The sequence below is a fragment of the Trichogramma pretiosum genome, unplaced genomic scaffold (assembly GCF_000599845.2).
Source record: "Trichogramma pretiosum strain Unisexual culture from Peru unplaced genomic scaffold, Tpre_2.0 scaffold46, whole genome shotgun sequence".
Classification (NCBI taxonomy): Eukaryota; Metazoa; Arthropoda; class Insecta; order Hymenoptera; family Trichogrammatidae; genus Trichogramma; species Trichogramma pretiosum.
This window is the reverse complement of record NW_019641609.1, coordinates 1,134,512-1,161,524: the sequence shown is the minus strand read 5'-3', so window position 1 is coordinate 1,161,524 and position 27,013 is coordinate 1,134,512. Positions and strand designations below refer to the sequence as shown.

The 27,013-nt window shown below is 43.3% G+C and overlaps 1 protein-coding gene across 5 annotated transcripts; it reads left to right on the top strand.

Annotated features, from left to right (window-relative positions):
• Positions 1-7,679: 7,679 nt before the first annotated feature.
• Positions 7,680-26,723, top strand: LOC106654899 (RNA-binding protein 24-B-like). Of its 5 annotated transcripts, none has more exons than XM_023458501.1 (6): positions 7,680-8,206; positions 12,733-13,365; positions 14,234-14,378; positions 15,929-15,989; positions 22,787-23,259; positions 25,146-26,723. In XM_023458501.1, the coding sequence occupies exons 2-6, from the start codon at positions 13,090-13,092 to the stop codon at positions 25,283-25,285; spliced, it is 1,095 nt and encodes a 364-aa protein (XP_023314269.1). In that variant the 5' UTR covers positions 7,680-8,206; positions 12,733-13,089; the 3' UTR covers positions 25,286-26,723. The 5 variants fall into 5 exon arrangements, with proteins under 5 accessions (XP_023314269.1, XP_014230513.1, XP_014230511.1 ...); XM_014375027.2 differs by lacking the exon at positions 7,680-8,206 and adding an exon at positions 11,034-11,302 and having other exon boundaries at positions 14,234-14,360; positions 22,787-23,013; XM_014375025.2 differs by lacking the exon at positions 7,680-8,206 and adding an exon at positions 11,034-11,302 and having other exon boundaries at positions 14,234-14,360.
• Positions 26,724-27,013: the final 290 nt, after the last annotated feature.

Sequence of the window (27,013 nt, the reverse complement as noted above, 5' to 3'; positions counted from 1 at the left end):
GAATCCACGAACTTGTCGACGTTTCAAGATCAGTCGGACGGCTTGGCCGACGCGGATTACGACCCAACGGATACTCCCGCGGCGATGACGACGACGACGATGATGACGACGACGGCTGCCAACTCGACTACTCGTCCAGCTACGACGAACACGACGACTACCGGCTACCACGACGGCTACTACTATTACGGGCATCACACGCAGAACGTGTCGCACGTGGTATTCACGACGACGCCACGAGCCGAGACGATGCAGCCGTCGACCGAATCGTTGGTACCACTGAACCTAGGCGGTGGTGGCAATGGCGGCGATACCGATCGATTCTTCGGACAGCAGCAGCCAGGGCCGATCTATCAAGATTACGATTATCAGTCGCCGATAGCGAGGTTCGATTATTACAACCACGAGGAGCCGCCGTTACAGCAGCCGCCGATCGAGTACACGTATCCGCATCATCATCATCAACATCATCACGATCAGCCGGCGAACAATCATGTGGCCAATGAGCATCTCCGTCAGAGTCAGGAGAGATATTTAAATGGATTCAGGCCGAGCGTCCCATATTATGTTTTTAAATAGAAGCATACAACGTGTATTATAACGCTTAGCTTGTAATGTATTAATACATTTTTACTTTTTTACACGTTCCATCATATATATAATATAAATAAGAATTGCGTCAATAAATTTTAACGCCTTGTACTATACACGCGCGAAAACGTCTATTTGTATATGAGCGTGTAATTCGTGACACGTAGAGCATGTATAATCAGTGAAACTTCCCGGATCGTGCAGAAAATTTATCAATGTCCCGATCGTTATATTATCAGCCGCAGTTGTCAACGACTCGCTCGATATAGTAACGAGAGAAAAATCCGCGAAGGGCCCTCTCGAGAGCCCAACAGCTCTCCGATCGGCTCTCTCAATTTCCATCACCGATATCGAGCGCGGACTTGGACGTTATATTATTATATATGGGCAAGTAAGTATATACGCGAGTAAGTTTATACGCGCGGAAGATGCGAAGACGGAAATAAACGACGGACGCCGACGACGATCTCCGCGAGGATGAGTTACTTGCGTACGAGGCACGTATGCAGGAGAGAGAGCAAAAATATATATTGTACAGAGAGAAGATGGGGGAGGGGTTAAAAAGCCCGACGACGTATTTTTGGAGAAGTTTGGTAGGAGTCTATTTTCGCCTGTGCATACACACACATACTGTCTCCGTATAGAGAGAAAGAAAGAGAGAAGAAGAGCGACAGATCCGAGCCGCCGCCTCTCGTGTGAGAGCTGCTCATTGTATACATTTTAATATATTACGCTGCAAATGAGCTAGTATTTCCCTTTTTCGAATGGCTATGTGTGTGTGTGTGTGTGTGTGTGAGGGTATTATTAATGATGAAAACAAATGTTGCGGCTTGGCGACGAGTAACGCGCCGCGCTAGGCGGACTTCAAAGGTGCTATTTTTCACGCTGGCCTAACTACCAGCAATTTTTACTGCGGGTAATTAACCGACGATGATCCACTCCATAGATTTACGGTTTCGTACACCCAATGAACTACGATTATATATATGTATTTTAATGTTTATTACGATTCGGAGTATATAACAGCTCGCGACGAGATATACATTAGAAACTCGATTGAAACGGCCTCATGCACGAGCCTCGCATAAATCCTTTTAAATGTCAATCTATATAATCTCGACGATCTCGAGGCGTTATTTACTTGCCTCCGCGTATATATAACAACGCGATTGGTAGGTATTACGTTGCTGGTATATGTATACAAGTATAGAAAACGAGAGTTGAACGGCCCAAAATTTCCGGTCTTCCTCGCTCGACATCATCCAAGATTCTTTCATTTTATTTTGCGTCCTCTCTTTCTCTCTCTCTCTCTCTCTCTCTCTCTCTCGATACGCCATGCTTTTCATATATATACGTGCACGCGGGGATATGGAAGCTATACGGTACGAGTGTGCGTGTGTGCGATATCCGCATGGAAACGGCATCGCAGGCCCCGAAACCTAATAGGCCCTGCATCCTTGCCCTGAGAGAGAGAGTGAGACACTTCAGGAATATTTCCTGCGCGCACACGTCGAGGCTCTTGTGAGCTGCAGCACGTATATATCTACACGTATATAACGCGTGTATATCACGTTAGAGCCGGATGGGAAACCGCAAGTGCACCGATCGAGTGCTACGAGTAGTAGTAGTAGTAGTAGTAGTAGTGGAGTCTAGCGATCACAGAACAGAACGTCGAGCAGACGTATATAGCGCATCCTCAAAAGCAAGTTATATGTCACATGGATCCTTGTGGCACATACAGCTCGTCTCCCAGCCCAATCGTCATAAAATAATTTACTTTTACTTTTCTCGCTTGGTAGCAGCGACTCCTTTTTAAAAAATGTCTCTCGGCCAGCATCGAAATGCCCCGCGCGACACGCAAATGCTCGTATATCCTAGCCTTTCTTTATTTATATGCACGCACAATGGGTGTAGGTACGCCGCAGGGGAAGTCGCAGAGCTGCTTGTTCAAGAGCTACGACGCGTAAGGGTGTTTAGCGCAGTTGCGAAACTCGAGGCTATACCTACGTATTGTTCAACAGGTTAAGTGCCGTACGAGCGACGCTGCAGCAGTGCACAATATATACGTATAATACGCGCAATTAACCGCCTCGTACGAGACTCGAATGCATGTGAAGAAAGAGAGAGAAAAGGGATGTGATATATCGCGAAAGTTTTCAGTGACTCGCGTGTAATAATTGCGCCGATCACTGCGGGCCTCTCTCGTTTGACGAAAAAAGTTTCATCTCAAGCGCGTAATTCCTAGTAGATATGTTTATTATCAATAGTGGCCTAATGAATATAAATTGCCATTTAAAATGTTTTGAAATATATTAAAATTAATTGACTTGTAGGAATAATAAGTTGTTACTGATCCGAACAGCACAGTTCTGGAAATGTAGATGAGTTTTAAGCACTTTAAATACGAGAATACAACCTCAAGCCTCTGCCGCTAGATGGCGAGTCCCTTTAAATCTGTAAATCTACAAATGGCAAAGTCAAAATAATTGTATAACTTAAAACGTGTTTTCAAACTGATTGAAGTTTCTTAATTCCTATTTTTAAACTCGATTCAGTTCGTTTGATCAGGGAAACAAGCTCGAGTAGTATGTAATTGCTGCAGTTCCTCGATTGCACGATTACAGTGAGTCATAACATAAACAGTTATTACAGCCAACGAGCAAATCGGCAGGCAGCGGCTCAATCTACCCCCTTTACATCGAACCTGCGCTTACACAAAGATTCGTCAATACCTATATGATATGATGTTTTCAACTCGAAAACAGTCGTATCAATTTCCAAATATGTATCAATATTTCGGAAGAAAGAAAATACCTATCCGTACGATGTGTGTGCCATTATGGGTTCCTCGGGCACGTGTTCAAAGTTTCACCCCATAAAGGTCGGGTGCTAGTATAGACGAACAGGAAAAAGGAGCGATCGATGACTGTATATATGTAAGGCCAGGAAAAAGGTACGTATATGAAGCTCTGACTCAAGGCTCACGACACAGGAGTCGAGGTATAAAATTGAAGATTTCCAAAGCTCGCAATATGTCGGCGCGCTGTTTGTCATTATAATACAGGCACACATATGCAAGCAGGGCAGCACGGGCTCGATTATCCAAGGTCCGCTAAAAGTCCTCGCCGCCAGCCGCGGCTGCATCGACCCCATCGGTTCGTACGTTTGTTATATACCTACGTACGCGCAATATGTGCACGCCGTTGCACACACACACACACACACGCACCTATATATCGTGTATGCTAGTATAATGTACGAACGCTCGTTGGCTCGGAGGCACGCGCGCGCGCCCGACGCCAGCTGCCCTACAGCTGTCTCTCTTTATGACTACACGTACGAGTAAGTAGTATAAGAGTGCGGAGACTTTCGCTCGTCGATGTTCTCTCTCTGGAGCTGCCTATGTATAAATGTGCGCGCACGTGTCCCATTTCCACTGCTGCTGCAGTGCACGCGCGGCGCGAGCGTTACATGGCGTGCAACCGTATGAGCCGCCACAGGACGACGACGACGACGATGAAAAATGCAAGCTTACACGGAGCTGCCACCACCACCGCCGCCACCAATAATATATTTACCGAGCTTCGAGCTGTCTCGTTGCTGGTGTATATGTAACCGGAAAAATCTATATAGGCTCGCGCGCAAATATTATATGGAGCATTATTCGATCGTATACACAGGCGAATCGATCGATCGATCGAATTATTATTATTATTCGCCGCATCCTCTCGACGCGTACGTGTCAGCTGACGAAGGCTCGGATAGCTATAACTTATAATAGGAAGCAGCAGATCCTCGAGTAGTTGCTCCTCCCACGAGACGAATGAAGGACTGCTATATGTATATAGGGTTGAGTAGCAGCAGCAGCTAGTCAGTCGAGTGCTTAACTTAATTAAGTATCTCGAATGTGTTTACGCACTTCGTCTGGCCTAATATAATACAACTCGGTAGCAGCGGCGGTAGCGAAGCAAATGTATATAATGTTAATCGTCGCTCCGAGAGAGAGAGAGAAAACGGCCGAGCACTCGAGCTTGGCATATGTATTATAGCCGGGCCACGCGCTCAGGTAAACGTATAAAGGCAGGCCCTCGCGTCGGATCGCGTTGCGGCACGCGCGCGCCCAAGCCGCTGCTACCCATTACAGCCAATACATTATAAATATACGTGTGAGTTAAAACGCGAAGATGGATTTGGGGAAAAGTAAATGACCATGTTCTCGCTTTAATAGTGGCCACGCGTGCGGCCAACACACCTACGAACACCTCTGTACCTACATACACTTTTATGATAGATCGGAGAAAGAGAGAGAGAGAGAACAACGCGACATTGTTTGCTACGAAATTCGGAGCTGTCCAGCGAGAGAGAGTGAGAGTGCAGTATGCGAAGAGATCGAGATACTTTTATAGAAGAAACGAAAGCGGAGAGATAATTTAATATTTTTCCAGTATCCAGCGTGTGTGTATGGAAGCACATACTCACGCGTGAACGATCGTTCCCCCTTTTTTTTATTCCTTTAACCGAGCGAGCATCGAGTCACACCGATCGATATTACACGAGACGCATATATACTCGAACGTGTAAACGTGTGTGCGAGCTTGTGGTGTATTAATACACACGTGCGTGTATACAATTCAACAGGAGTCGTTTCGCGTACGTACAGAGAGATTTTCTCGAAATTAAATGGATGCGAGCTTGATTCTGCGCGTCGCAGAAAAGGATGAGTCGAGTACGTCTGCTCCGAATACGAGACTCTGACTTATACTCTATGATGAACTGCAGGCGCGTGTTGACGCTCGATCGATTTTCAAATTCAGTATATTTTCTGCAAAAATCTTTCCGATGTGTATCGCCCCGCGTTGCCATTGACGTCGACTCTGTGTGCGCTATTTGTTCGGTATATATGGGTACATCAATGTCAATCCTTTTAAACGGCTACCCCTCGTCCGTATTGCGATCGACAACTTACAGTATTTTATTTCATCGGCGTATATACCATAAGATCGATATTATGCGAACGTAGAGGTACGAGCTCGAGCGCAGGTGTTCATCCATTGTATATGCATATATGTAGAGAAATTAAAAAAGTTACACCTATAACAATTTTTCTCGGGAAAACGCGAGCCCAATGATCGCCTCGCAATACGCGTGGATTTTCGACTTAATTTGACTGATTATAATATACGATCTAGTGCATTTGAATTACATAAACTCTTTCGAGAGCCTAATACGGAGCCGGCCAAATAATAAAAATAAATAAGTCGCAGTATCTTTGCTCGAAAGAAGATCAACTCTAAAAAATGGATCACCAAAGATCTGAATCTGAGCTTATTTTCTCCGTCTTTGAAAATCCGAATCGACTTTTATTTTTTTCCAACTCACTCGTGCGATCTCTATTTTTTTTCTTTTCTCTCTCATTACGCATGGCATCGATGCGCGAGAAAGAGCGAGAGAAAGAAAGATGAAAAGTGCACATACGCCTTGGGACGATTTATATTAATATTATAATAATAATAACTGCGTGTACGTATGTTGGGATTGGAAGGCGTCTCGCATAGCTACATAACATGTACCCAGGGATTTTGGTGAACGCATCTGTTCCCGAGACCCGAAGCTATTGCATTCGCGAGAGAGAGAGAGAAGAGACTTTAATAGACGTATAATATACTCGGCGGCTCACTCTCACGATCATTTTTTATGTACGCGAGATGCTGCGATTTGACTAGGCACAGTGTGAGAGACTGAGAAGCAAAATCAACACACAGTTTTTCGAAAAATCACGCGAGTATTCCTTCGAGGAAACTCCAATTACAAAGATAAGCCTCGAGTATGTCTTGCGGGAGGAATATACTTCCATCGATTGGGAAACGAAAAAAAACTCGAGATGCGCTAAGGAGATGAATTTAAGATGTACTGTAGACGAATCGTTTTACGTGTATAATTTCGAATTCATTTCTTCGATGAGCTACCTCTGCGCGCAAAGAGACGATCGAGGAAAATAGCTTCCTCTCCGAGAAGTCGCTCTCTGCTCCTCTTTTCATGGCAGAGAGAGAGAGAGAGCAAATTCAATAGAGACGACCATGTGTGTTGGCCGGCGAACGAGAGAGAGTGACCTCGTCGACTCTGTAATAATGTAACGCAACAATGAGAGAGAGAGCAGCCCTCCGCCGACTAAATATATACATGCGTACCGGACAGGAACTCGCTCGTTGTGCCTTGTGTGTTGGCTTTACAGAAAACAAAAAATTTTTTTTAATAATACCAGAAGAAGAAGAAAAAAAGATGAGGAGCTGCTGCTGCTGCGTGCGGATATATAAATATAAAAAGATCGCGCGGCGCAAAGACGACGACGAGCCGATGGAAATAGGACGGGGCTTTCTTTTGCTCTTGCCTCGCTGTTTCAGTATTTTTTTTTTTTTTTTCTGTCGAAAATCTCGGAGCGAGAGCGCAAAAATATATTAGGCTAAAATAGGAGAGAGACGAGCGAGTGAGCGAGAGAGGAGAGTTCATTGGCCGCTAGGCCCGAGACGCTTTGTGCGTATGTCTATTAATGCCCGCAACCAACTTGGTCGTTGCCGCACAGAGAAATAGCTGTTGCTGTCAAGTCCTCGAAAAAAGAAGTGTGCAACAAAAAAAAAAGAGAGCTCGATGCTAACTGCAGCAAAGTATATATGCAGGAGATGCCATGCATAGAGAAGTCGCGGCTCGCTACGATATAACACATGCGGCATGACGCGCGCGGCGCATGTGTTCATTGTGTACCCGCCGCACTCATGCTTATACTTTACGCGCGCAGCTCGGTATAGAGTCGGAGCAGCAACAGCAGCAGCAGCAGCATCGAAACTCAAAAGTCTGCGAAAAGCGGCAAGCGGCACCAATGCGAGAGTAGCTCTGCACCGCCGATCGGAGCGCACGCGCTGCCTATAGCCGTAGCCGCCGCCGCCGCGCGAGGGCTCGCTTCGGAGCTTGCTTCCCCCCCTCCCTATACCGCTCTATATACGATGCTCCGTACACGATACATGTTAACGCGGCTGCTGCTGCTTCTTGGCTTTGGCTGCTGCGCTGCGCTTCATTCACACGTGTAGTGCCGACGGGTCAGGACGTGCGCGCGCCCGAACAAACGTCACTCCATTCGCCTGCACAGTCTTGCTCTTTTTTTTTTGGGCATTTTGTCAAACACGACTTTTAATCCGCTCCGAGTTTTTACTCGGTACAGACTTTGGTCTCTTGTCATCCGTCCGGAAGTGTGTTCCGTCCGTACTTGCACCCTGCAATAATAAAGTGATTACATTATACCAAAAGTGCATTTTTTTCGTCGATACTTCGACAAAGAAAAATAAGAAAAAGAAAACGTCGCTTGTGTGGTTCTTGTGTATTGATACATATACGGAGTAAGTGCACTGCACGTACAGACGAAAAAGAGGCCCCGAGTTTTTCGAGCTCTTCGCCAGCCACACGCATATAAAAGTACAGCAGCAGCAGCAGTAATATAACAACAGCAGTCGACCGACGCAGCTCTCTCATAAATACACACACGGAGGTTGTGTGTTGTGTGCTGTGCTGTGTGCTGCGTTGGCCTGGCCATATAGCTCGAGCGAGACAGAAACAGCTGCTTCCGGTGAGTTTGTGTTGGTTTGCGCCTCTTCTCCGACGTTATACTTACATGCATTGCCACCATATATATACACGTATATATAGAGTAACACATGCATTTATGCGTATATGTTATATACAACGCGAGCCGCTCTCGGCTCGTGGAAGAAATTCTCAAAATGCTCCTCTATATCTAAGAAGCTCCGGTCTCTGCTCTACTATGTTTACGCGTGTGTGCATATGCCGCCAGCCGATGATGCACGAAGATGGCTCGCGCGTAATTCTTCTCTCTTTCTCCTAATTTTCTATGTAATACCGATTATACGCCATCCATATTTATAGATAATTTCGTGGAGACCTTTTATTACGAATATAAATACAATATATCGCGTTACCCAAGAATAACTTCTTGTCTCTTGTCGTGCACGCGCGCGCGCATGTGTATGTATAGAAGGCGACAGATAAAAAGTATATAGCTGCGATCGCACATCGTGAGCAAGCTCCCTACCCCACTGCTATGTATGCGCGGTTCTTTTCCTCGAGACTTTACCGGCGCGCGCGACTATAATACACTACACAACACATACACACACACATGAATCATGGTCTTTTAAAATACGTTTACAAGCGCCATTTAAAAGCTCTCCGTTCCGGAGCGAGCGAGTAAACAACCTCTCCTCCTCGTCGTGGCGAAAAAGCCAAGTGAAAAACTTTTGTTTAGCTCTCGCGCGCGCGCGAAAAAGCTCGAGCGCGTCCTCGATTCGACAAGGGGGTTTATGAATGAAAAAAAGAAAAGATAAAAAAACGCACAACAACAAAAGCGATCTACTTTTCCGCCGCATATTGCATTAAATGGAGAGCTACTGCATATATACGCGGCGTGCATCGATGGGCACGTGTTCGTTGATTCGTTCGTACGCTGCCTACATAAGACGCAAGTCGCGCTGGTTAGTCTGTTTTATTAATAAACTTTGCCCGCCTATGCGGTACAGTATAGCATAGCGCTCACCCGCCGAGAGTGCGAGAGCTTTGCCATGCTATATATACATACAAAACTGTGTGGCATATATGCAGTGAGACGAATTTCTAGAAGGAATATATCAGCGAGCGCGCGCCCATACGTTAAAACTCGCGCGCGATGGGGCTCATCAAAAGTCTGAGAAACGGATGAACGCGTCGCCGAGCTAGCTAGCTAGCTGCTGCTCCCTGTGCAGCCACACGCTCGTGCGCTGCTGCTGTTCCCCCCTTCGAGTTGGTCCTTTTAAACGTGTGTATACATACGGCACGCATACATGTACAGGCCTGTTATACATACAGTGCCGACATGTTATATAGCTGCAGCTTTACACTTTGAATTTTTGTATAAAATGAAAAGATGCCGTTAGAATCCTAACTCTCTCTCTCTCTCGAGAGAGAGAGTGAGTAAAAGAGCTGCGATAAGACGACGCGACGCCTTTTTTACGACAAAAAATTATGCGTGCGTATGTATACACCTAAGTACGGACCGTGTGTGTTGTTTTTTTTTATTCTTTCTTTAATGAATTGGCTCGATGCTAATGAGCAAACGAACCTCGCTCGCGCGCGGCGACGAAACATTTGCACAGCTTTGTAAACTTTGGAAAGCCACGAATGATAATAAAATATCATTTGCCTTGGGACTTTTCGGTGCTGAGCCTCGATATGTTTTTTTTTTATTGTAATACACTCACGAGTGAGCGCATCGCACGTAGCTTCGATCGTTGATACACCACGGAGCCAAACACAATAACAGTCGAGTACGACGTGTCTTTTTTTATTCATTTTTCTCTCGCTATCTCGGATCACAGCTCGCACGCATCATAGTTTTATTGAGTTTCCAAAAAAATGCCCAATCGAGCATCGATCATCCTCTTCATCTAGCTCACAGATCGGAGACATATGCGTAAAAAAGTGAATGTCATGTAATTCTGTACAGAGGTCGAAATTCTAAGCGTCATGTATTATTCAAATATATCTTAAGTGTATCTGAGAGCCGATCTGATGCTCTTGTGAATTGCTCTATCAGCCTCGAGCGATATCTTTCCTCTCTCGGTGTGTTGTGTGCAGCTTGTCATCGCACGTATTGTAACTCCGAAAAATCTAACGGTCCCGGCCGGGCTTAGATCCTCATACGTACCTTGCTATTTTATTATTATAATCTCGCGTCCTCTCTTTCTCTCTTCTGTCTACACTCTTGTGTTTGTGCGCGTCTGCAACAAAAAACTCGCCTCGCGTATAAAAGTGTATATAAATTCGCAGCAACTCTTGCATCGGGGTGCAAAAAAGTAAAATACAAAAAAAATAAGCAAAGTAGCAGCAGCAGCAGCAGCAGCGTCTCTTTACATGTGTTGTAACGGGGCCCGAGAAATACGAGTTTTGCAAAGTCTCTTTTAGCTTGACGTATACAATAGATCGCACGTCGAGCGCACCGGTTTTTCGCCGCTCGCTCGTCTGTGTGCAGCAGCAGCGGCAGAGTACGTGTTGTAGCCCGCAGCTGCTGCTGTTGCTGCTGCTGCTGCTGCTGCTGCTGCTATACGTTAGGGGAGCCGCGTGCTCGACGACGACGACGATGACGACTATATGCCAATGCCGCCGTGTGTATGTATACTCGGCGGGGTGCGTTTTTCGCTCGGTACTAGTGGTGGTGGAGCTGCTGCTCGAGGTGGTGGTGGTGGATTGCCTATTGTGTATTATGGGTGCTCTCCTGCGCTCGGCTCGGCGCTCTCTGCGACGACGACAGAGAGAAAGAGAGAGAGAGAGAAAAGACAAACCGAACTGTATACCGAGCGCGTCGTGTGCCGTATGTACATCGTTCCGCGGCAGTCGAGCGTCGAACGAGCCTCGAGGAGGTTCCGTACTCATCGCTTCTAATACAAACGCGTACTTACTCTCGGTTTCGGAATTTCGCGCCTGTGCATGTGTATGTGTGAGTGTGTAGTTTAATCGTGTGATTACATACATCTGTGTTACGTGGTTATTCGTTTGTTTTTATTCTCGAGTGCCTCTCAAGCGACGCCGCGCACCCGATGCTGCGAGCTGATAATAGCGATCGCCCAATTTCTCATCGAAATCTGCTCGACGCTAATAGTCAACATTAATAAAGGTTCGGCCTTTTTTTTATTTTCAACGTGTGCAACAAAAATTCTAGAATGCTTCTAACGAAAGAAATTGCCAGTGCGATTTAGACAAATTTTCAACATTTTGCACATAAATATCGTCGATGATCGTTTCTCCCCATGCGTTTACCTCCGAAATAACAATAGCATTCCTCAATCACATTCACAATGCCCTCGCACTGCCGCAGCTCTCGTGTACGTAGTAATAGATTAGTTATGAGCCCGGAGAAAGAGAAAAAGAAAGAGAGAGAGAGAGGGAGGGAGAGAAAGAAAAAAAGTGAGTCACAGTAATCCTCACATTGTGTACATATGGCATGGGACGCACACTTACACACGCATAACGCACGAGCACAATGCGATCGAAAAATAAAAGGAGAGCAGACGACGATGACGGTTTTTCCATCATCGTCGTCGTCGTAGCGAGGCGTATTAATATATGGACGAACGTAAAACTCACGATATTAGCTGGGATATTTTTTTTCTCGGAAAAGGTGGCAGGGAAAAACAATATATTAAAAATATGAGGCCGTGAATACAGCTTGCGCCTATGCCTACAGCTGCTCCTGCGTTATCATAATATATTATATTGCTTAATGAGTATAAGAGGGGATGAGGGGCCGGGTGGGTAAGAGAGAGAAAGAAAGAGAGGATCTTGGGGCCCCCTGCGAGATGTTGGCCAGATACACGCACCCCAGCACGAGCGACGCTCCCCCCCACATCCCACACTTCCTTATAGGTACGCGCACACACACGTACGCACACATTAACGCACGCTTGCGCGAATTCGCGCAAAGCCCAAAGGGCACAAAGTATATGCCCCTCCTGCGTTCTCCGCTCGCTTTCGTGTGCGTGCCTTATAGGCTATACATATATGTGTTACGAGGGAAAATTTTGGCCTTCGCGCCGCGAATGACGTTGACCCCTCGCCTCGGATTTCCGATATATTTATGCGTGTGCGGCTGCTTGTGGGTCAGAAGGAGCGAACTCGAGCTTTTATTCGGGGGAGGATCGATACGATTTACGACAAATAGACGATGACTATACAGAGGCGAGAGAAAACTCGAATTTTCTTCGAAATAACTCTCTGGCCTAGTATTATAGTCTTCTTCTCCTTGTATGTGCGTACTTTTGCCGAGTTGAGATACTCGATACACGTCGAAAGGGGGACGATGAAAAGTGCCGCTGTTGCCTTGGCTAAGGGGTGAAAGCTGCGTGACTAAAGCGGTGTAGCGCGTAGCTTCCTTTGCGAAGGGTGAATCGGCGCACGAGAGAGGGTAAAATCAGATGTTGCCTTCGGCTTGTGAGCGATATGTAGGACGCGCGCTATCTCTCTCGCTTGTATTACAAAACTGTCTCTCATTTTCTCCAAGATATCCTGCACATAGCTAACTGAGCGTCTTATTTTCATCATTTGCAGATTCACGACTCGCAAGCTGCAGCGCACCACCCGTGAATTCGTCCTCGCTGCGTGTCCCTCAAAGTCGCAACCACGTTGCCAGCAACGCTAGCCTCGGCAGCTGAGCTGGAAGCTGCCAACCAGCAACGAGTCGCCTGTCTAGCCGCAGCTCTGTACCCGGGTAATTTAGCGGCGGCCGCGGCGGCAGCGGCTCCTGCACAGGCGGTAGCGGCGGCGGCAGCAGCAGCGGCGGCGGTAGCTGCTCAACAGCAGCAGCAGCAGCAGCAGCAGTCCAGCACGGCCAACCAGAACGGGCACCAGCAGCAGCTAGCTGCGGCCCGTGCCAACGCCACAGAAATTAGTAGCGAACTACTGAGGATGCTGATGCCCGGAGCAGCGGGTCTCGCGGGCCCCGGGGGCGTACCCGGCGCGGGAGCCGGGCCCAATCACAACGACCTGATGGCCGGACTGGGCGCCGTGGCGGGCGACACGCCCCAGCCCAAGGACACCACCTGGACCAAGCTCTTCGTCGGCGGCCTGCCGTATCACACGACCGACAAGAGTCTGCGCGAGCACTTCACCGTCTACGGCGACATCGAGGAAGCCGTCGTCATCACGGACAGACAGACCGGCAAGAGCCGTGGTTATGGTTTCGTACGTATCTACTGCTACTTGATTTGATTTATTTTTGTTTTTTTTTTGCTTTTCTTTTTTTTAACATCGGTTGCCAGAGTTTTGAGTGCCGCGTGTTTTGGACATATAGATTTTCTTATATGTGGGTATTGACATTACATACATTGCTTTCGATTTGTTGATGCGAGATTTTTGTACTGTTGGCGGGGGTAAAGTTTTTTTTTGAACTTTTCTCTTAATTATAATTGACATATTATATTTTCACGCTCTCACTCCTTTTGAAGCATTCTATAATTACAACAAATGAGTATATAACAAAAAATTGTATTGTATTATTAACGGTCTCTCACCGCAGCAGCATGCGTACAAGTAGTTTGTTGAAAAATATCTAATAACTCTTTTTTCGCCGTCGAAACGAACGTATTATGAATAAAAACCTGCCTCATTACACATGTGTGTACCGTGTACTTGCCGAGTCGAAGAGAAACAGGTCTTATCGGTGGACACGCGTGATAATACGTACGTACGTATATTGAAATTTAGTTTCCTTCGGCGGCGGGTTTATCGTTCGCCTCGCTACTTGACTTGAGAACGTGAGAACGAATTCGCTATCTGTTCCTTTTTTTTTTGCGCGCGATTATGTTATTACTTATGTGCAGACACACATCTCTTTCTCGTTTATCGCGTATAAGTGCAGTTACATTGGTAGAAATGATAGAAAAAAAGAGAAGCAAAAAAGCAAATGAATAATATAAATGAGTAATAATAAAAGTAAATGAATAGTAATAAAAAAAAAACGCATGTGCCTTCTGTCTCTATAGAAGTGTGTTAAGATTTTTTTGTGTTTTTTTGTCCTTTTTCTCTGTATGCCGCCCTGTGTGTCGTATAGGTCATCATGGGTGACAGGCCCGCCGCGGAGCGCGCCTGCAAGGATGCGAATCCGATAATCGACGGCAGAAAGGCCAACGTCAATCTGGCCATACTTGGCGCCAAGCCAAGGGGCAATCTACAAGCCGGTGAGTCGTCGCTCATACGTACGTGAACAAACAACCTTTTTTCAATTAATATCTATTAATTAATCTTAAGCCTGAAAATTCGGAACTTGAGGTGCTGTATGTGCGAGCTTCATTAATTTTCTCGAGCGCTTCAGGTTCCGAGTTCTCATGTGTGCGTGTTGTCTTAATTTTAATATATACTGCTGCGATTTTGAATTTGCATGTGACTTATCACTAACATAATATATATTCTACGTGTTGTTGCCGCCTTTCGTTTCTTGACCTAATAAAAATTTTTTTTTTAGTCTATCGGTGTATAATCCACGGTACATACTAACGAGTCGATCGCAATATTATTATTGTTTTTTTTACGAGCTATAATAACGAAACGAGGCCTTATCAAACTCTTACATAGAGAATGTGTACGTGTACGCGTGCCGCAGATGCTTTAATAAAACGAGTGGAGCCAATTCTTTTTGGGTGTGACTTTCCGCGTGTGTATGTGTGTATAATACGCGTGAGTGTGTGGTTTTTCCTCATTATTTTACATAGCAAACGCATGTTTGTGTATGACGCTTTGATAAATCGCCGGGTCGCGTCGTTTAATATTTCGACGTGGACTTGTACGTGTGTGTCTCGTCTTCTTGCTCGTGTGCATTTCTCTCTCTACTCGTGTACAACGCACTTTGATCTCTTTCTCTCTTCTTCGCTGCGCGCATATAACTGCTGCTCTCGTGCTCGCGTGCTGGCGGCCACCGCGTTTCTCTTTCGGGTGAAGTTTATTTTTGCATCTTATCTATTGCGATGATACTTGCCTCTTTCTCTCTTGCACGCGAACGCTTCTACTTCTTCTTGCAACGTTGACGCGACGCCAAAATCAGCTTTGAGAGACCAGCCGCGGTCACGTGGAATATCATCATCTCTCTTCTCGCGTTGCAACGCGGAAGTTGCAGAAAGAGAAAACGATCGTATATTACGCTCGTAGACCGATATTTTTCATCCTTCAACTGGACTAATATTTGAAATTTGCGCTTCATTTAACTCGATATAGATCGGCCGGTCGTTAAATTAAGAAAAGAAAACTTTTTTGTCCACGCAACTGTCCGATGCTTTACTACGTACACTTACATGTGCGTGAATTTGCGCGCACACGCACTTATGGCCACGCGCCAAGTCACGCCGAGACTTTGCTTTTTGTGCTTTTACTTGCGTGCAACGTGCGTCGTGCTGCCCTTATACGAGTCTAAAATTGTGCCTGCGTGCGACGCACTTAGAGTATGTGTACAGTAATTTAATGGCCCTCTCCCTTTTTTTCCGCCGCACCAAGAGACAAAGTTTATACTTACTCTTTGTGGCCTTCGTGCTTGCGCGCGCGACTCGATTTTTTTTTATTTCCTGTGTGTGGACAACACAACCCCACAGAGAGAAAGAGAGAGAGAAAGAGAGAGAGAGAAAGAAGTGTTCGCGCTTGAAGTTGGCGTTATTTTGCAGAGCGATTATTAATACGATTAACAAAAACAAATCCTGACGCCGTATGAGTGCGTGATTGACGTTGTTAATTTTTGTTTTTTCTCTTTTTTCACTTGCAGCGTTCCCCTTCTCGGCTGGAATACGCGCCGGCTACCCCGCAGTTTTACCAGGACAGTATGGGTAAGTTCGCTTTCTTGTGACGAAACTAAGCTACATAATTATTTAACGTTTACTTATGATCGTAAACATTACAAAATTAAGATCCTCACCATCCATTCATCCATGAATAAGTCTCATAAATTTTTATTTCTTTTCAAATTTTTTTTCATTTCTTTCAATCTTCTGTTATCTGTCCTTTATTTATATAGATCTGATAATGTTAATTTTTAATTATGAAAAAAAAATTGATTATTATATAAATGTACACATGTTTTAAGTTGTAAAACATCTGTGACGTTTGCAGCATCCTGAAACGCAACTGTAATTTTGGGAGCCGCGTGTCCTGAACGAAAAGCTCTCCTTCGCGTTGAGATCGATCGATTATAGACAAACAAACGAACGAACAAAAAAAGAAACACAAGTGTGAACTGCTCTCATCGAGCCAGTAGAGCTCTCGTCGTTATGTTAAATGCGATATAACACGAGAGAGACAGAGTGTCAGGGAATATGTCGCGGCACACGCACACGTATAACGAAGCCAAGAAGTACCTTTACCATGAAAAACGTACGATATATTTTCTCCATTTTATAATTCCGTATTTTATTGCCTTTTTTCTGTTATTGCAATTTCGTTTACACGTTACTTGTTTTTTTTTTTAATTTTTTTTTAAATTTAATAATAATAGTTGTGAGGATCGTGATTCGAAGACATTTTTTTATTTTGGTTGTGTTTTTTTTACTCATTGATATTTATTAATTGCTCTGGTGATTGTTGATTATATCTATCTTTACGATAATAATTGATTTTGATTGCCATTGTTGAGAGATTTGGTTTGACTTATTATTTTTTTTGTTTCACCTTCATTTTTCACGTTTTACTTTTTACATAACTCGATCTGTTTTTTTTTCTGTTTACTTCTTGTTTACTTTGGGTTTGAATCGATGTTAAACAATGACAAAAGGAAAATTCTGACGCAGAGTTGAGCTCTTTTACTTTTTTGATAATCTATTAATCAACTCTTTAATGGTTATGGATTAACGTCAGCAATAACAATTACAAATTAATTAACCAAACACACAAAAGGTTCATAGAGGTATAGTGAGAAATATCCATGCACATCCTTCAGATTCTCGTGTACACACGCTTTGCTTTGTCAAAGTTTCAATGAGGCATCACAAAGAAGTAGTTCTTTCTTTCCTAATCTCTCTCTCTTTCGCTCTTTCTCACTCTCGATTAATAACTTTTTTTTTAGAAAAACCACACTTGACAAAACAAGAATGAGAAAGCTCGCGGCGGAGGTATACGCGCCGTGCGCGAAGATAGTATTATTATGTTTTTCGTTCTATATATAAAACGACGACGCGAGCGAGCGAGAGAAAACGAGAAGAAGAGACAAGCTCGCTCTCATTATTATCGTCATTTCATCCGAAACCATCAGGGCGAATCTGTCAAAAATATATTCTCCGCTGCTGTGCTACGAAGGGGGTCCACGCGCGCGTTTATATATATAACACACACCATCCGAGCAACTGAATTATATGCGAGCGTACGTCAGGAGCTTTTCGTATTTCTTCGAAATATGTAACGCTGCGCGATGCTTGCGGATCGCTGCCGCAAGCCGTGTCTCGTTAATCAGTCGCGAGGCATCGTCGTCGTCTCTCTCTTTTTCTCTTGTAATCCTTCAGCCGCTTTTGTATATACATGTGGGTGTGCGTGTGTGGCGCGAGCCCTTCGGATCGCAGAACTTGCCTGCAGTACTCAGACACACACACCTATACACGTGCAAGTGAACGCACATCAATTTTTCAAAGGCTGCATTCGCGAAAATCGATTTTATCGCTCGAGCTTGCCCTCGCGTCCAATATACGACACGTACAACTTGCTAGCTGTATCTATCTAGCCGTGTGGCCGGTTTTATTTGCACCTAATTTTTTTCTGTACTTTTTGCTCGAAAACAAAAAAAAAAATAAATAAAGACGAGATGGTTCGCTGTCGACGACGAGCTCGACGGCGACGACGACCATGATGCCGACCACGACGTGTTACAGCGAGTGAGTACTATTTTTGGGCTTTTCGGTATTTATTCCGCTATGCTCTCCCGAAGGAGGAGGAAAGAGAGATAGTAGCAGCACACTCACATATACACGTACACGAGGCGCAGCGCGTGCGGGACACGACGTTGACTTACTGCGGTACATCGTGTGTTATTTTTTTTTTTTTTAACCTTTTTCGAGGGGGTTTCGTCGCCCGAACTCTCGACGAATTTAACTCTCGGCTTATTTATTCTTCTGTATTTTTCGCGATCTCTCCAGCTCGCAAGCTGGGCTCGCTCACAGCTCGCACACGGAGCGGTGCGAGATATTAGTTCATTGAATGGAAATATTTGAAAAAGGCTAAAAATATCGGGCAAATAACGATCGAATGTATTCATTATACATATATCTGCGAGCTCTCTGCGTGACCCACTGCGAACACGAGTCGTGCCGGCGTACACACTCGTTATAAATATGAATATTAATAATGCCCACCGCGGTTGACTGTGTGTGTGTGTGTGTGTTGCGCGCGACGAAGTTAATGTAATTGCGCGCGCGCACTATATATCCTTATCAGCTACCTAGAACAATTACGGTTACATACTTTCAATAGCAAAAAAAAAAAAGTTTTATTCTATATTATTCTAATGTATGTGCGAGCTCTCTAACCATTGATATTACGCGATGATGATGTGCAATTGCATAAAAAGCCTATACAAAATGTATTTTATTTGTTTTTCATGTGGATATGTCGGTGTCGCTATACATAAATGTCACTATATTATTCGTGTGTAATGGTGTTTGTTGTTGTCTCTGTTGTACCAAAATTTCACAAACGAGCTGCGATTTTTCAAAAGTTACACGCATATGTAATTGTAGCCGAACATTTCCTCTCCTACCGAGAAATTACTGTCTTTTCTTTTTCTCTCTCTCTCTCTCTTTCTTGCTCTCGCTCGGAGGAAACTCACTTAGAGTCTTAGCTTCTCTTTTGCACTAAAAATAGAATCGCCTCAAATAACATATATACTCTCGCTCTGCGCACCGCACACATATATGTACATGCGGCAGGTCTAAACTAAAAATGTTGTTCTCTCTCTCTCTCCCAAAGCTCTGATTCTCTCTCTCTCTTGAATACATGAAAAAATCATCGCACACAGTCACGCGTATCACACCTAGGAGGGCGCGTGAATTATTAATACGAGTATAGCGAGTCGCCACCGCGCGCGGTGCAGCGCATCATTTAAATTAAAACATCTAATGGAAAGTCTTGATTTTGTATAGGCTAGAGCTAGCTTTTTCGGTCGCGCAACTCGTAACACGGTATCGCTTTCTTCGTGTTGTTTCTGCAGCTCGCCTCTGTAGAGCGAGCTTCGCAGCGGCATACAGCAGTAGCAGCAGAGAAGCTGGCTAAGCTCCAGAGAAATTTGTATTTATAGAAACGCCACACAGCATATAGTAGTAGCCACATCAGCAGCAGCACCTGTCCCTGCGCTGTCGACTGATCGGCACATACACGCACAGGCAGCAGTAGACAGACAAACTCGTCGAGTCTGTGCTTGCGCACTTTTGTTCCTCTCTCTCTTGCGCTTTTCTCGCTTTACACGCGCGCGCCCGCGAACGGTCATTGCTAAATAGAGGCGAGAACGAGAAAACAATAGCCCCAGATCGTCCTTGGTCGTTGCTGCAGCGACTATAATATATAAGCAAAGGAAGTTTCGTATGCCAAACACCGATGAACGGTGAAGCCGCTGCCACTGCTACTGCATACTTCGAATGTTATTACATTTTATTAATAGTCCGATGAGCAACGCGCGTCGCTTCGAAGGTGGATCATCGTCGGTAACGCGATCGAACTCGCGCGTTCAGCGGTATATTTTTCGAACATAACGCGATACATTGTTTTACGGTAATTTATTTTCTTCACTGCTTTATGTTTCCCAATGCCTCGGTGTTCGCACCTGGTCGAAATTATACTCAGTCGAATGTAATCATGTATATAACGCGTCGAACTTGGCTGCCCATAGCATATAGTATATTATGGAGCGGGCAATAGCTCGTAAAAGCAGGCAGGCTTGCAAAAAAAAGAAAAAAAAAAAAAGAAATAATAATAAAAGACGCACGCGAAAGCTCGTGGGCGGAAGTCGCACTCGCGGACAGATGGCTTATCTGCGCGTGTGTATGTATACACAAACGATGACTGGGCACCTTGTAGAGCTCGGCACGGCTCGAGGGTGTATCGATGTATGCACACACACAGGCACACGTTGGCAATTCGTCGTAAAATAAAATTGATTGCGTCGCGGATAATGATCGAGAGACACGCGTATACGTGTGTGCTCGGTCGTGCGGTTTTTGGAAAATTCGTCCATGACATTAACAAATAAACGTGCACACGAAAGAAGATGAAGAAGCAAAAAAGAAAGAAGCGCCCGCTCGAGGGGGAGGCTTCAGTGTCCACGTGCAATACATATGCCATATCACGGCGCGACATCCGAGAGGGCGTGCTTGAAGCTTCGCATTGGTGGATCATCGCGAATCGCAGTAGTCCCCCACACGTATATTCAAGCTGTATAACGCGTCCTCTCGCCCGGATTATCCTACCTTGTTGCGGTGCGCCGGCGCTTAGCACGCGCGCATGTCGAGTCTCTCTGCCTTGTATATAGTTACCACCTACTGCTGTGCCGCTATGTATATATAGCTCAGGCTCGAGGATGCGCGTAAAAATGAGAGTAATTTTCCCGGTGAGGGAAAAACTTTCCTGCGTTCATTCGACAAAAAATTGTGTTTATCCTTGGCTCGTCGAGCATATTTTTTCGTGTTAATTTTTTTCTCTTTTATTCTTTTTTCAAACATCGCACAAATAGAGCACGACAAAATGTATATAACTCGATCGAAGAACGACACAAAGTTGCGCTGCGCGTCACTAAAATTTACGCGCGATCGCAATCGGGTTAACCGCGTCGTCGGTATGTGCGTCGGTTGTAGTAAAAGCTCGTGCACTTTGCGCGTGCGAGCCTCGGAAATCGAGCGCCAATATTGAAAAATGGAGAGTAAACGTATTTTTCTATGTATCGTTTCCCGGTAAAAGGTGGAATTACTTTGACCGAATTTTTTGCTCATCGATTTCGAAGAAACTTTTGATGCATCAAATATAATCCCGACGATATAGATATGAGAAAAGTCGAGTTTCTCTGCACTACGTACATAAATGGAAAAAAAGAAAGTTGGTTAGAGCAGAAGCGAATCGTCTAGCAATATACAATCGTGTAACACACGATGGTTTTAGCCTTCGATTCGCTTTAGACGGACACACGCGAGCCATTCATAATGTAGGGGACACGAGCCTGACTGACTGAGATGTGTCCGACAGATAAGTCGAACATAGAGCGAGCTAAAACAGAGAGAGAGAGAGAGAGAGACGGACGGATAGAAAAGTGTATCCAATACGGTACAAGTACTACTACCACACAACCGGGGCTCGGGCCAAATTGGCTATTTTGCCTTCGATTTTGGTTATACACCGCGCGTCGATCGATGATAACCTGCGCGCGGATCTATATTTTGCTCGCCGCGCGTCTATTATAACAGTGGAGGCGCGGGAAAAATAAAAATGAAAATAAGCAGAGACGAAAGTCGAGTTGCGAAAAGCGTTGCGTAATAAACAAAATATTGATCTTCGCTTTCGGTAAGCCGTGTGCGGACGGATGGACAAACGCTCTTTATATGTATACGATCGATTCCGAATACACCACACCATACTCAAACATAAACACATGTGCATGTGTGCCGTTAGTACAATAATGTAATGATGAAAAGTTCAGGGTTGATGACGGCCCTTATATTACACTTCATCGATTCGGGTAGATAAAGTATGTTTGCTTTGGACACCTTCACTTATACTAATTACTTTAGCCCGCTCGTGTGTGTATGTGTGTGCGCGTGTGTGTGTCTGTGTGTGTCTCACTGATGTCTTTCTGACGAGTGTAAATACACGACTTCCCTTAAAAGTTTTTCTGTATTATTATATTGCGCTCTTCAAGTGTGTGTTGAATGTCTCTAAGCTCGTTTGTGCAAATTTATATTGCAAAAAAAATAAAATACTTACGTATCACCTTTTTTCTCACTTATTTTACTTCTTCACTTTTTTACCATATGAATTAAAACGAAAAAAATCTTAAAAATATATAAAACCAGCCAACAATCATTTTGATAAATCAACTTGTTTTTTTTGGTCTCGCGACTAAGGTACTAACGTTGGTGTTAGATTATAATCGTGTGTCGTGTGCCGTGTGCCGAACAAGTATTGCAGTATATACTTTTACCTTTTTTGATTATATATAAATATGAATTACACACGTTTGTCGTTGGTTTGCTATTTCTACTTTTTTTTTTAATTTTAATCTGTTATTTTGGCGATTTCGAACTTCTTTGATGGATTGTTTTGTATTCGCCTTTATTATAATAAGTTTTTTTGTTCATTATTTAATTTTCTTCTTTTTACGCTTTGGTTCTTTTTTATAACGACTGAAAAAATGAGAGTACCGTTGCAACGATACCAAACTCTTTTCGTCTTGTCTTGTATACGCTTAACCAATCGTAGATGACCACAAACGATGCAAAAAAAAAAAGAACCAAGGCAAAAATCGAATCATCATCTTGAAAACTCATTTAAACAACCTCGCATTATCAATGTACAACCTTTGCATAAACAAACAAAGAATCACCACCACCGTCTCTCTCATCGTCGCACCTCGAGCTAATTCGATTTTTTCTCAATTTTGCAGAGTACCACCTGGCTACATGTACCAATCGCCGTATCTGGCGACAGCCGCGCCGGGCGCCCTGGTCCAGCTCCCTGGCCAGCAGCTGAATCACGCGGCAGCGATAGCCGCCGCAGCGGCCTCGCAGTTCTATGATTTTCAAAGCGCAGCAGCCGCGGCTGCCAGCGCCTACCCGGCTGGGGCCTACAACTTCGCCGAGGCCTATCCGTACACGACGGCGGCAGCAGCTGGTATGTCCGGCTTAAAAATTGCCTCGAAGGCACCCGCGATCATGCACACAGGACCACCACTACCAACTCATCACCAGCATCATCAACAACAACAGCAGCAGCAGCAGCAGCAGCAGAAACAACAGCAGCAGCAGCAGTCACACTCGAGTCCCCAGACGAACGGCAGTCCCGTTCAGTTCGGCGGGCCCCACTTGATGGAACAGACAATGTTGCCGCAATTTATGCCCTCGATGCTGCGCGGCAATGGTAGCCCTTCTGCTCCTTCTCTTCCTTTGTATCAAAGAGACCTTCTCTTGCCTACCTGTATCTTGAATCTACCTCTCGATGAACCCTCCGAACAAGTCTCTAGCGATGACGCGTCAAGCGGTCGGTATCCTTCGGAATACGGTGCACACTCTCGATCTTCGTTCTCTCAATTATGTTCCGATGATTGCTCATATTCTAGCCCCGACTGGTCGTATTATCAAACGCGCTGTCCCGTCTGTATCGAGGGAATCCATTCCGACGACGACAATTCGAGCAGTGAGCTCGGTTGGTCGTCGATCGTTCACCGCAGCAGCGATTCGTCATCCGATAGCTCGAGCGAATCATCGAGAAGCGAACCAACTCGCTTCGATACCTACAGCCAATGTAGTACGCTCAGACTGGGTTCCGAGCCCGATAAAAATCAAATCGCCATCACGATTAACGAACCCGTTGCCGACTCGCGCGGCAGAGCACCTTCTCCTTCGGTGACCGTAGATTCTTTTGATTTTTACTACGAGCCGAAGAGGGATGCGTGCCTCAAGTGGTTCTTCGTCAGTTTCGCCCTGTCCCTTGTTATTGGATTCTTATTGTTAACCTATTTCTTTAATTTACATAAGGAAAACCCAAAAAATTGTTGAATTTTCAAAAGTTTCAAAAGTTATCAAGTTTCAAGACGGATTTTTTCCTCTAACTTGACTTCATTCATTTTATTTTCTTTTATTAGTTACGCTATTTTAATTAAGGTCTAATTTGTGCAATTTCACACCATTCCAACAAAGTTGGGAATTCGTTGTTGAGCTCATTTACCTGCATGCAGTATTATTTGCACGTCATATATGTAATATACGCGTACAATAGTATAGTAAGCATGACAACATGACATTTGACGGAGTGCATTATGACTAATTTAATTCTCATCTCTCCCACTTCGCATCAGAGTAATGTAATCATAATCATGATAATTGTAAAAATTTCACGCTCAAAAATCGCTTATTTTTTAGCACTTATGGGTAATTAACAATTCGTTTGCCATATTTCATTCGACTAATCAATTAAACTTTAACAAAAAACTACGTCAGCATACGAGGGCTTCTAATTTTGCATGTTCATTTATTCATACAATAATTATGTGCCACTTTGTATTATATTATTCCAGGCGTAAGTTCTTAAAATGCTGTTGATGTTGGTGGTGGTGGTATAAAAAAAAAGCAATTAATAAATTAGTTTTAAAACACAAAAAAGTCATTTACGTTCGCGTTTACTGTTAACTTGGACATTAGAATCGTGTAAATGTTAAACGGTGAAAAGAGGGAGAGAGAGCGCACACTTGGTAATGTCAAATACTAGATTGTATCACACCTTGGCTTTACTGACAAAGTTGGCAATAATGATTTTTTTGACATATGTGTGTGTTCTATCCGTGAAAAAGTTCTTTAGATCTGTCAAGCATTATTTTTCTTTTTGTAGACGTGGAATTTTGGTTTCAAGTAGATCTGTGCTACTGTCAGCCAATTTTACTGAAGCTATTTTCTTAGAACTTTCAAACACTTTGAAGTAAATGCTAAGCCGGTTAAATTATGTAATGTTTCAAATCGTGCTCTCTTTTCTCCCATTGACTTTTATGTAAATTAGAATAAGTTATTAACATTTTTTTATATTTTTTTTATATTGGATGAACGACAAAAAATGGTTGTAAATGTTAAAAAAAAAACAAAAAATTTAAAAAAAAATCTTCAAAAAAAAATAAAACGATAAAAAAAACTGAAGCGTATATATTTTTCCTTAATGTCGTTTATTCAAATCTAACGTGAAAACTTTTGAAAACTTTTCAATGTAAATTTCAGTCTTTCTCTGTACTAATAAATATTTTTTCCTTTAATTTGCAGCTAACGCAGCGAGTTACGTACCTTACACGGCCTACGCAGCTTTGCCTGGTGCAGCGGGTATACCAGCCGCAGCGACGGCCGCAGGAGCCTTTCCCGGGCTTCCTTACCAAGCTGCACCACAGGAAGCGCGACTTCCATAATTTTAAGGAAAAAATGACATCGAAAATACAACTGAATCCAGGTTGAGACGAGATATTCTTCGGCTACTTTACCAAAAAAAAAATATCACTCTCTCGATCGGAAGACAGATGAATTTACATCTTTTCTTGATACTTCACCGCTCACATAGTTTATTTCGTTTATTAATAGGAAAAATTCGACGAGGTTAATAATCAGCGGCGAACTGTCTTGGAAAAAGATGTGCGAAAATAATTATGTTATTTTTAAGTTATAACGATGTATTACTATGTCAAAAAACAATCGACTACAATTTTTTAACAAGCTCAAAAGTATTTGGTGCTGTTAGAGTATGAGATTTTTGTCTTATCACTTGTTCAATCGCAAGTTGATGCACGCACGTAATATACAAAAATGAATTCAATCGAAAGATTTATTTTAAATTAAAAAAAATAATAATAATCGAATCAGGTACAATGCCATTTCCTTGAATTATTCAATTGTTATAACGAACGTGACCTGCGAATAAGAATATTTATTAATTAAAAGCTAGTGTAATATATAATTGTCAAAAAAATTACTCTTTATATAGTGAAGCTGCAGACTAACGCGCAAGCTTTGAAGGCTCGACAGCAAAAGCCTCCCAAAGATACGCTAGATATTATATAATGAAGTTTGTAAATCGATGAACGTAAAGTTTTGTAGCGAGTTTGACGGCGAAAAAATTAAAGAGATGCTTCGAATGATCATTGACAGCTGAAAATATCAAAGCACAAATAGTTAAAAGGAAAAGCTCCCGAGAAGATGCGTGTATTTTTTAATTTATATACTATATACGAACATGCACGTATAACCATAAGGATGAGAATGTGCGAGTAAATGAATGAAAATATTTATGACGACAAAATAAAAAAAAATGTTGTTGTGTGAATGTAAGTTCAAGCAGAAAACTAGTGGAAATCTAGATTTTTTAAATTATTATTACTTTATTAAAACAACTATCATGTAATTATTCTATATTATTACTCATAATTCAAATCTCGAAATCTTATTGAATTGACATTCATTTGTTCTCTTGCAAATTGATGAGGAATAAAATGTATATTAAAAAATATCGTTGACTATATTTGATGAGAAACAATAAATAAGAATTAATTTCAAATTTATCTTACAACTATTAACTCTCTGATACATTATAAATAAATACCAATGGTGCATCCAGATGGAAATAATCGTTACCACGGATGATCAAAAGTTACCTGGTAGAAATTTTTTTTCAATTTTCCATGCATAATAATTTATAACTATTCTTCAAAGGATGCAATGAATTGATTGTTGCCTTACAAAACTACAAACACAATTAACAGTTGCTCATTCGCAGTATTTGATTGTATGCTTGAATAAAAAATACATCTGACCAATCACAGTGCCTTTCAACGGTATTAAACTTCAATGAATTATGAAAAGTGAAAAAACATATGAACTTGTAACAAGCGACAAAAAGTTTTCATTTCACCTGACAATGTGCCTATACATAAACCACAAATTAATGTAATTGGTCAGAAAAAACTAGTCAGTATACTCTCTGAGAATTTTAAGAATGAATAATTTTATAAGAAAAAGAAATTTTAAAATGTTTGAGAATTGCTAAAAAACAAGCAAGAAAGATTTCAAGATCCCACTGCTGAAACTAATGAGGCTGTCTAGTCTTTATACTTAGAAAGCCTTTTGCGATGTTAATCCGTAATTTT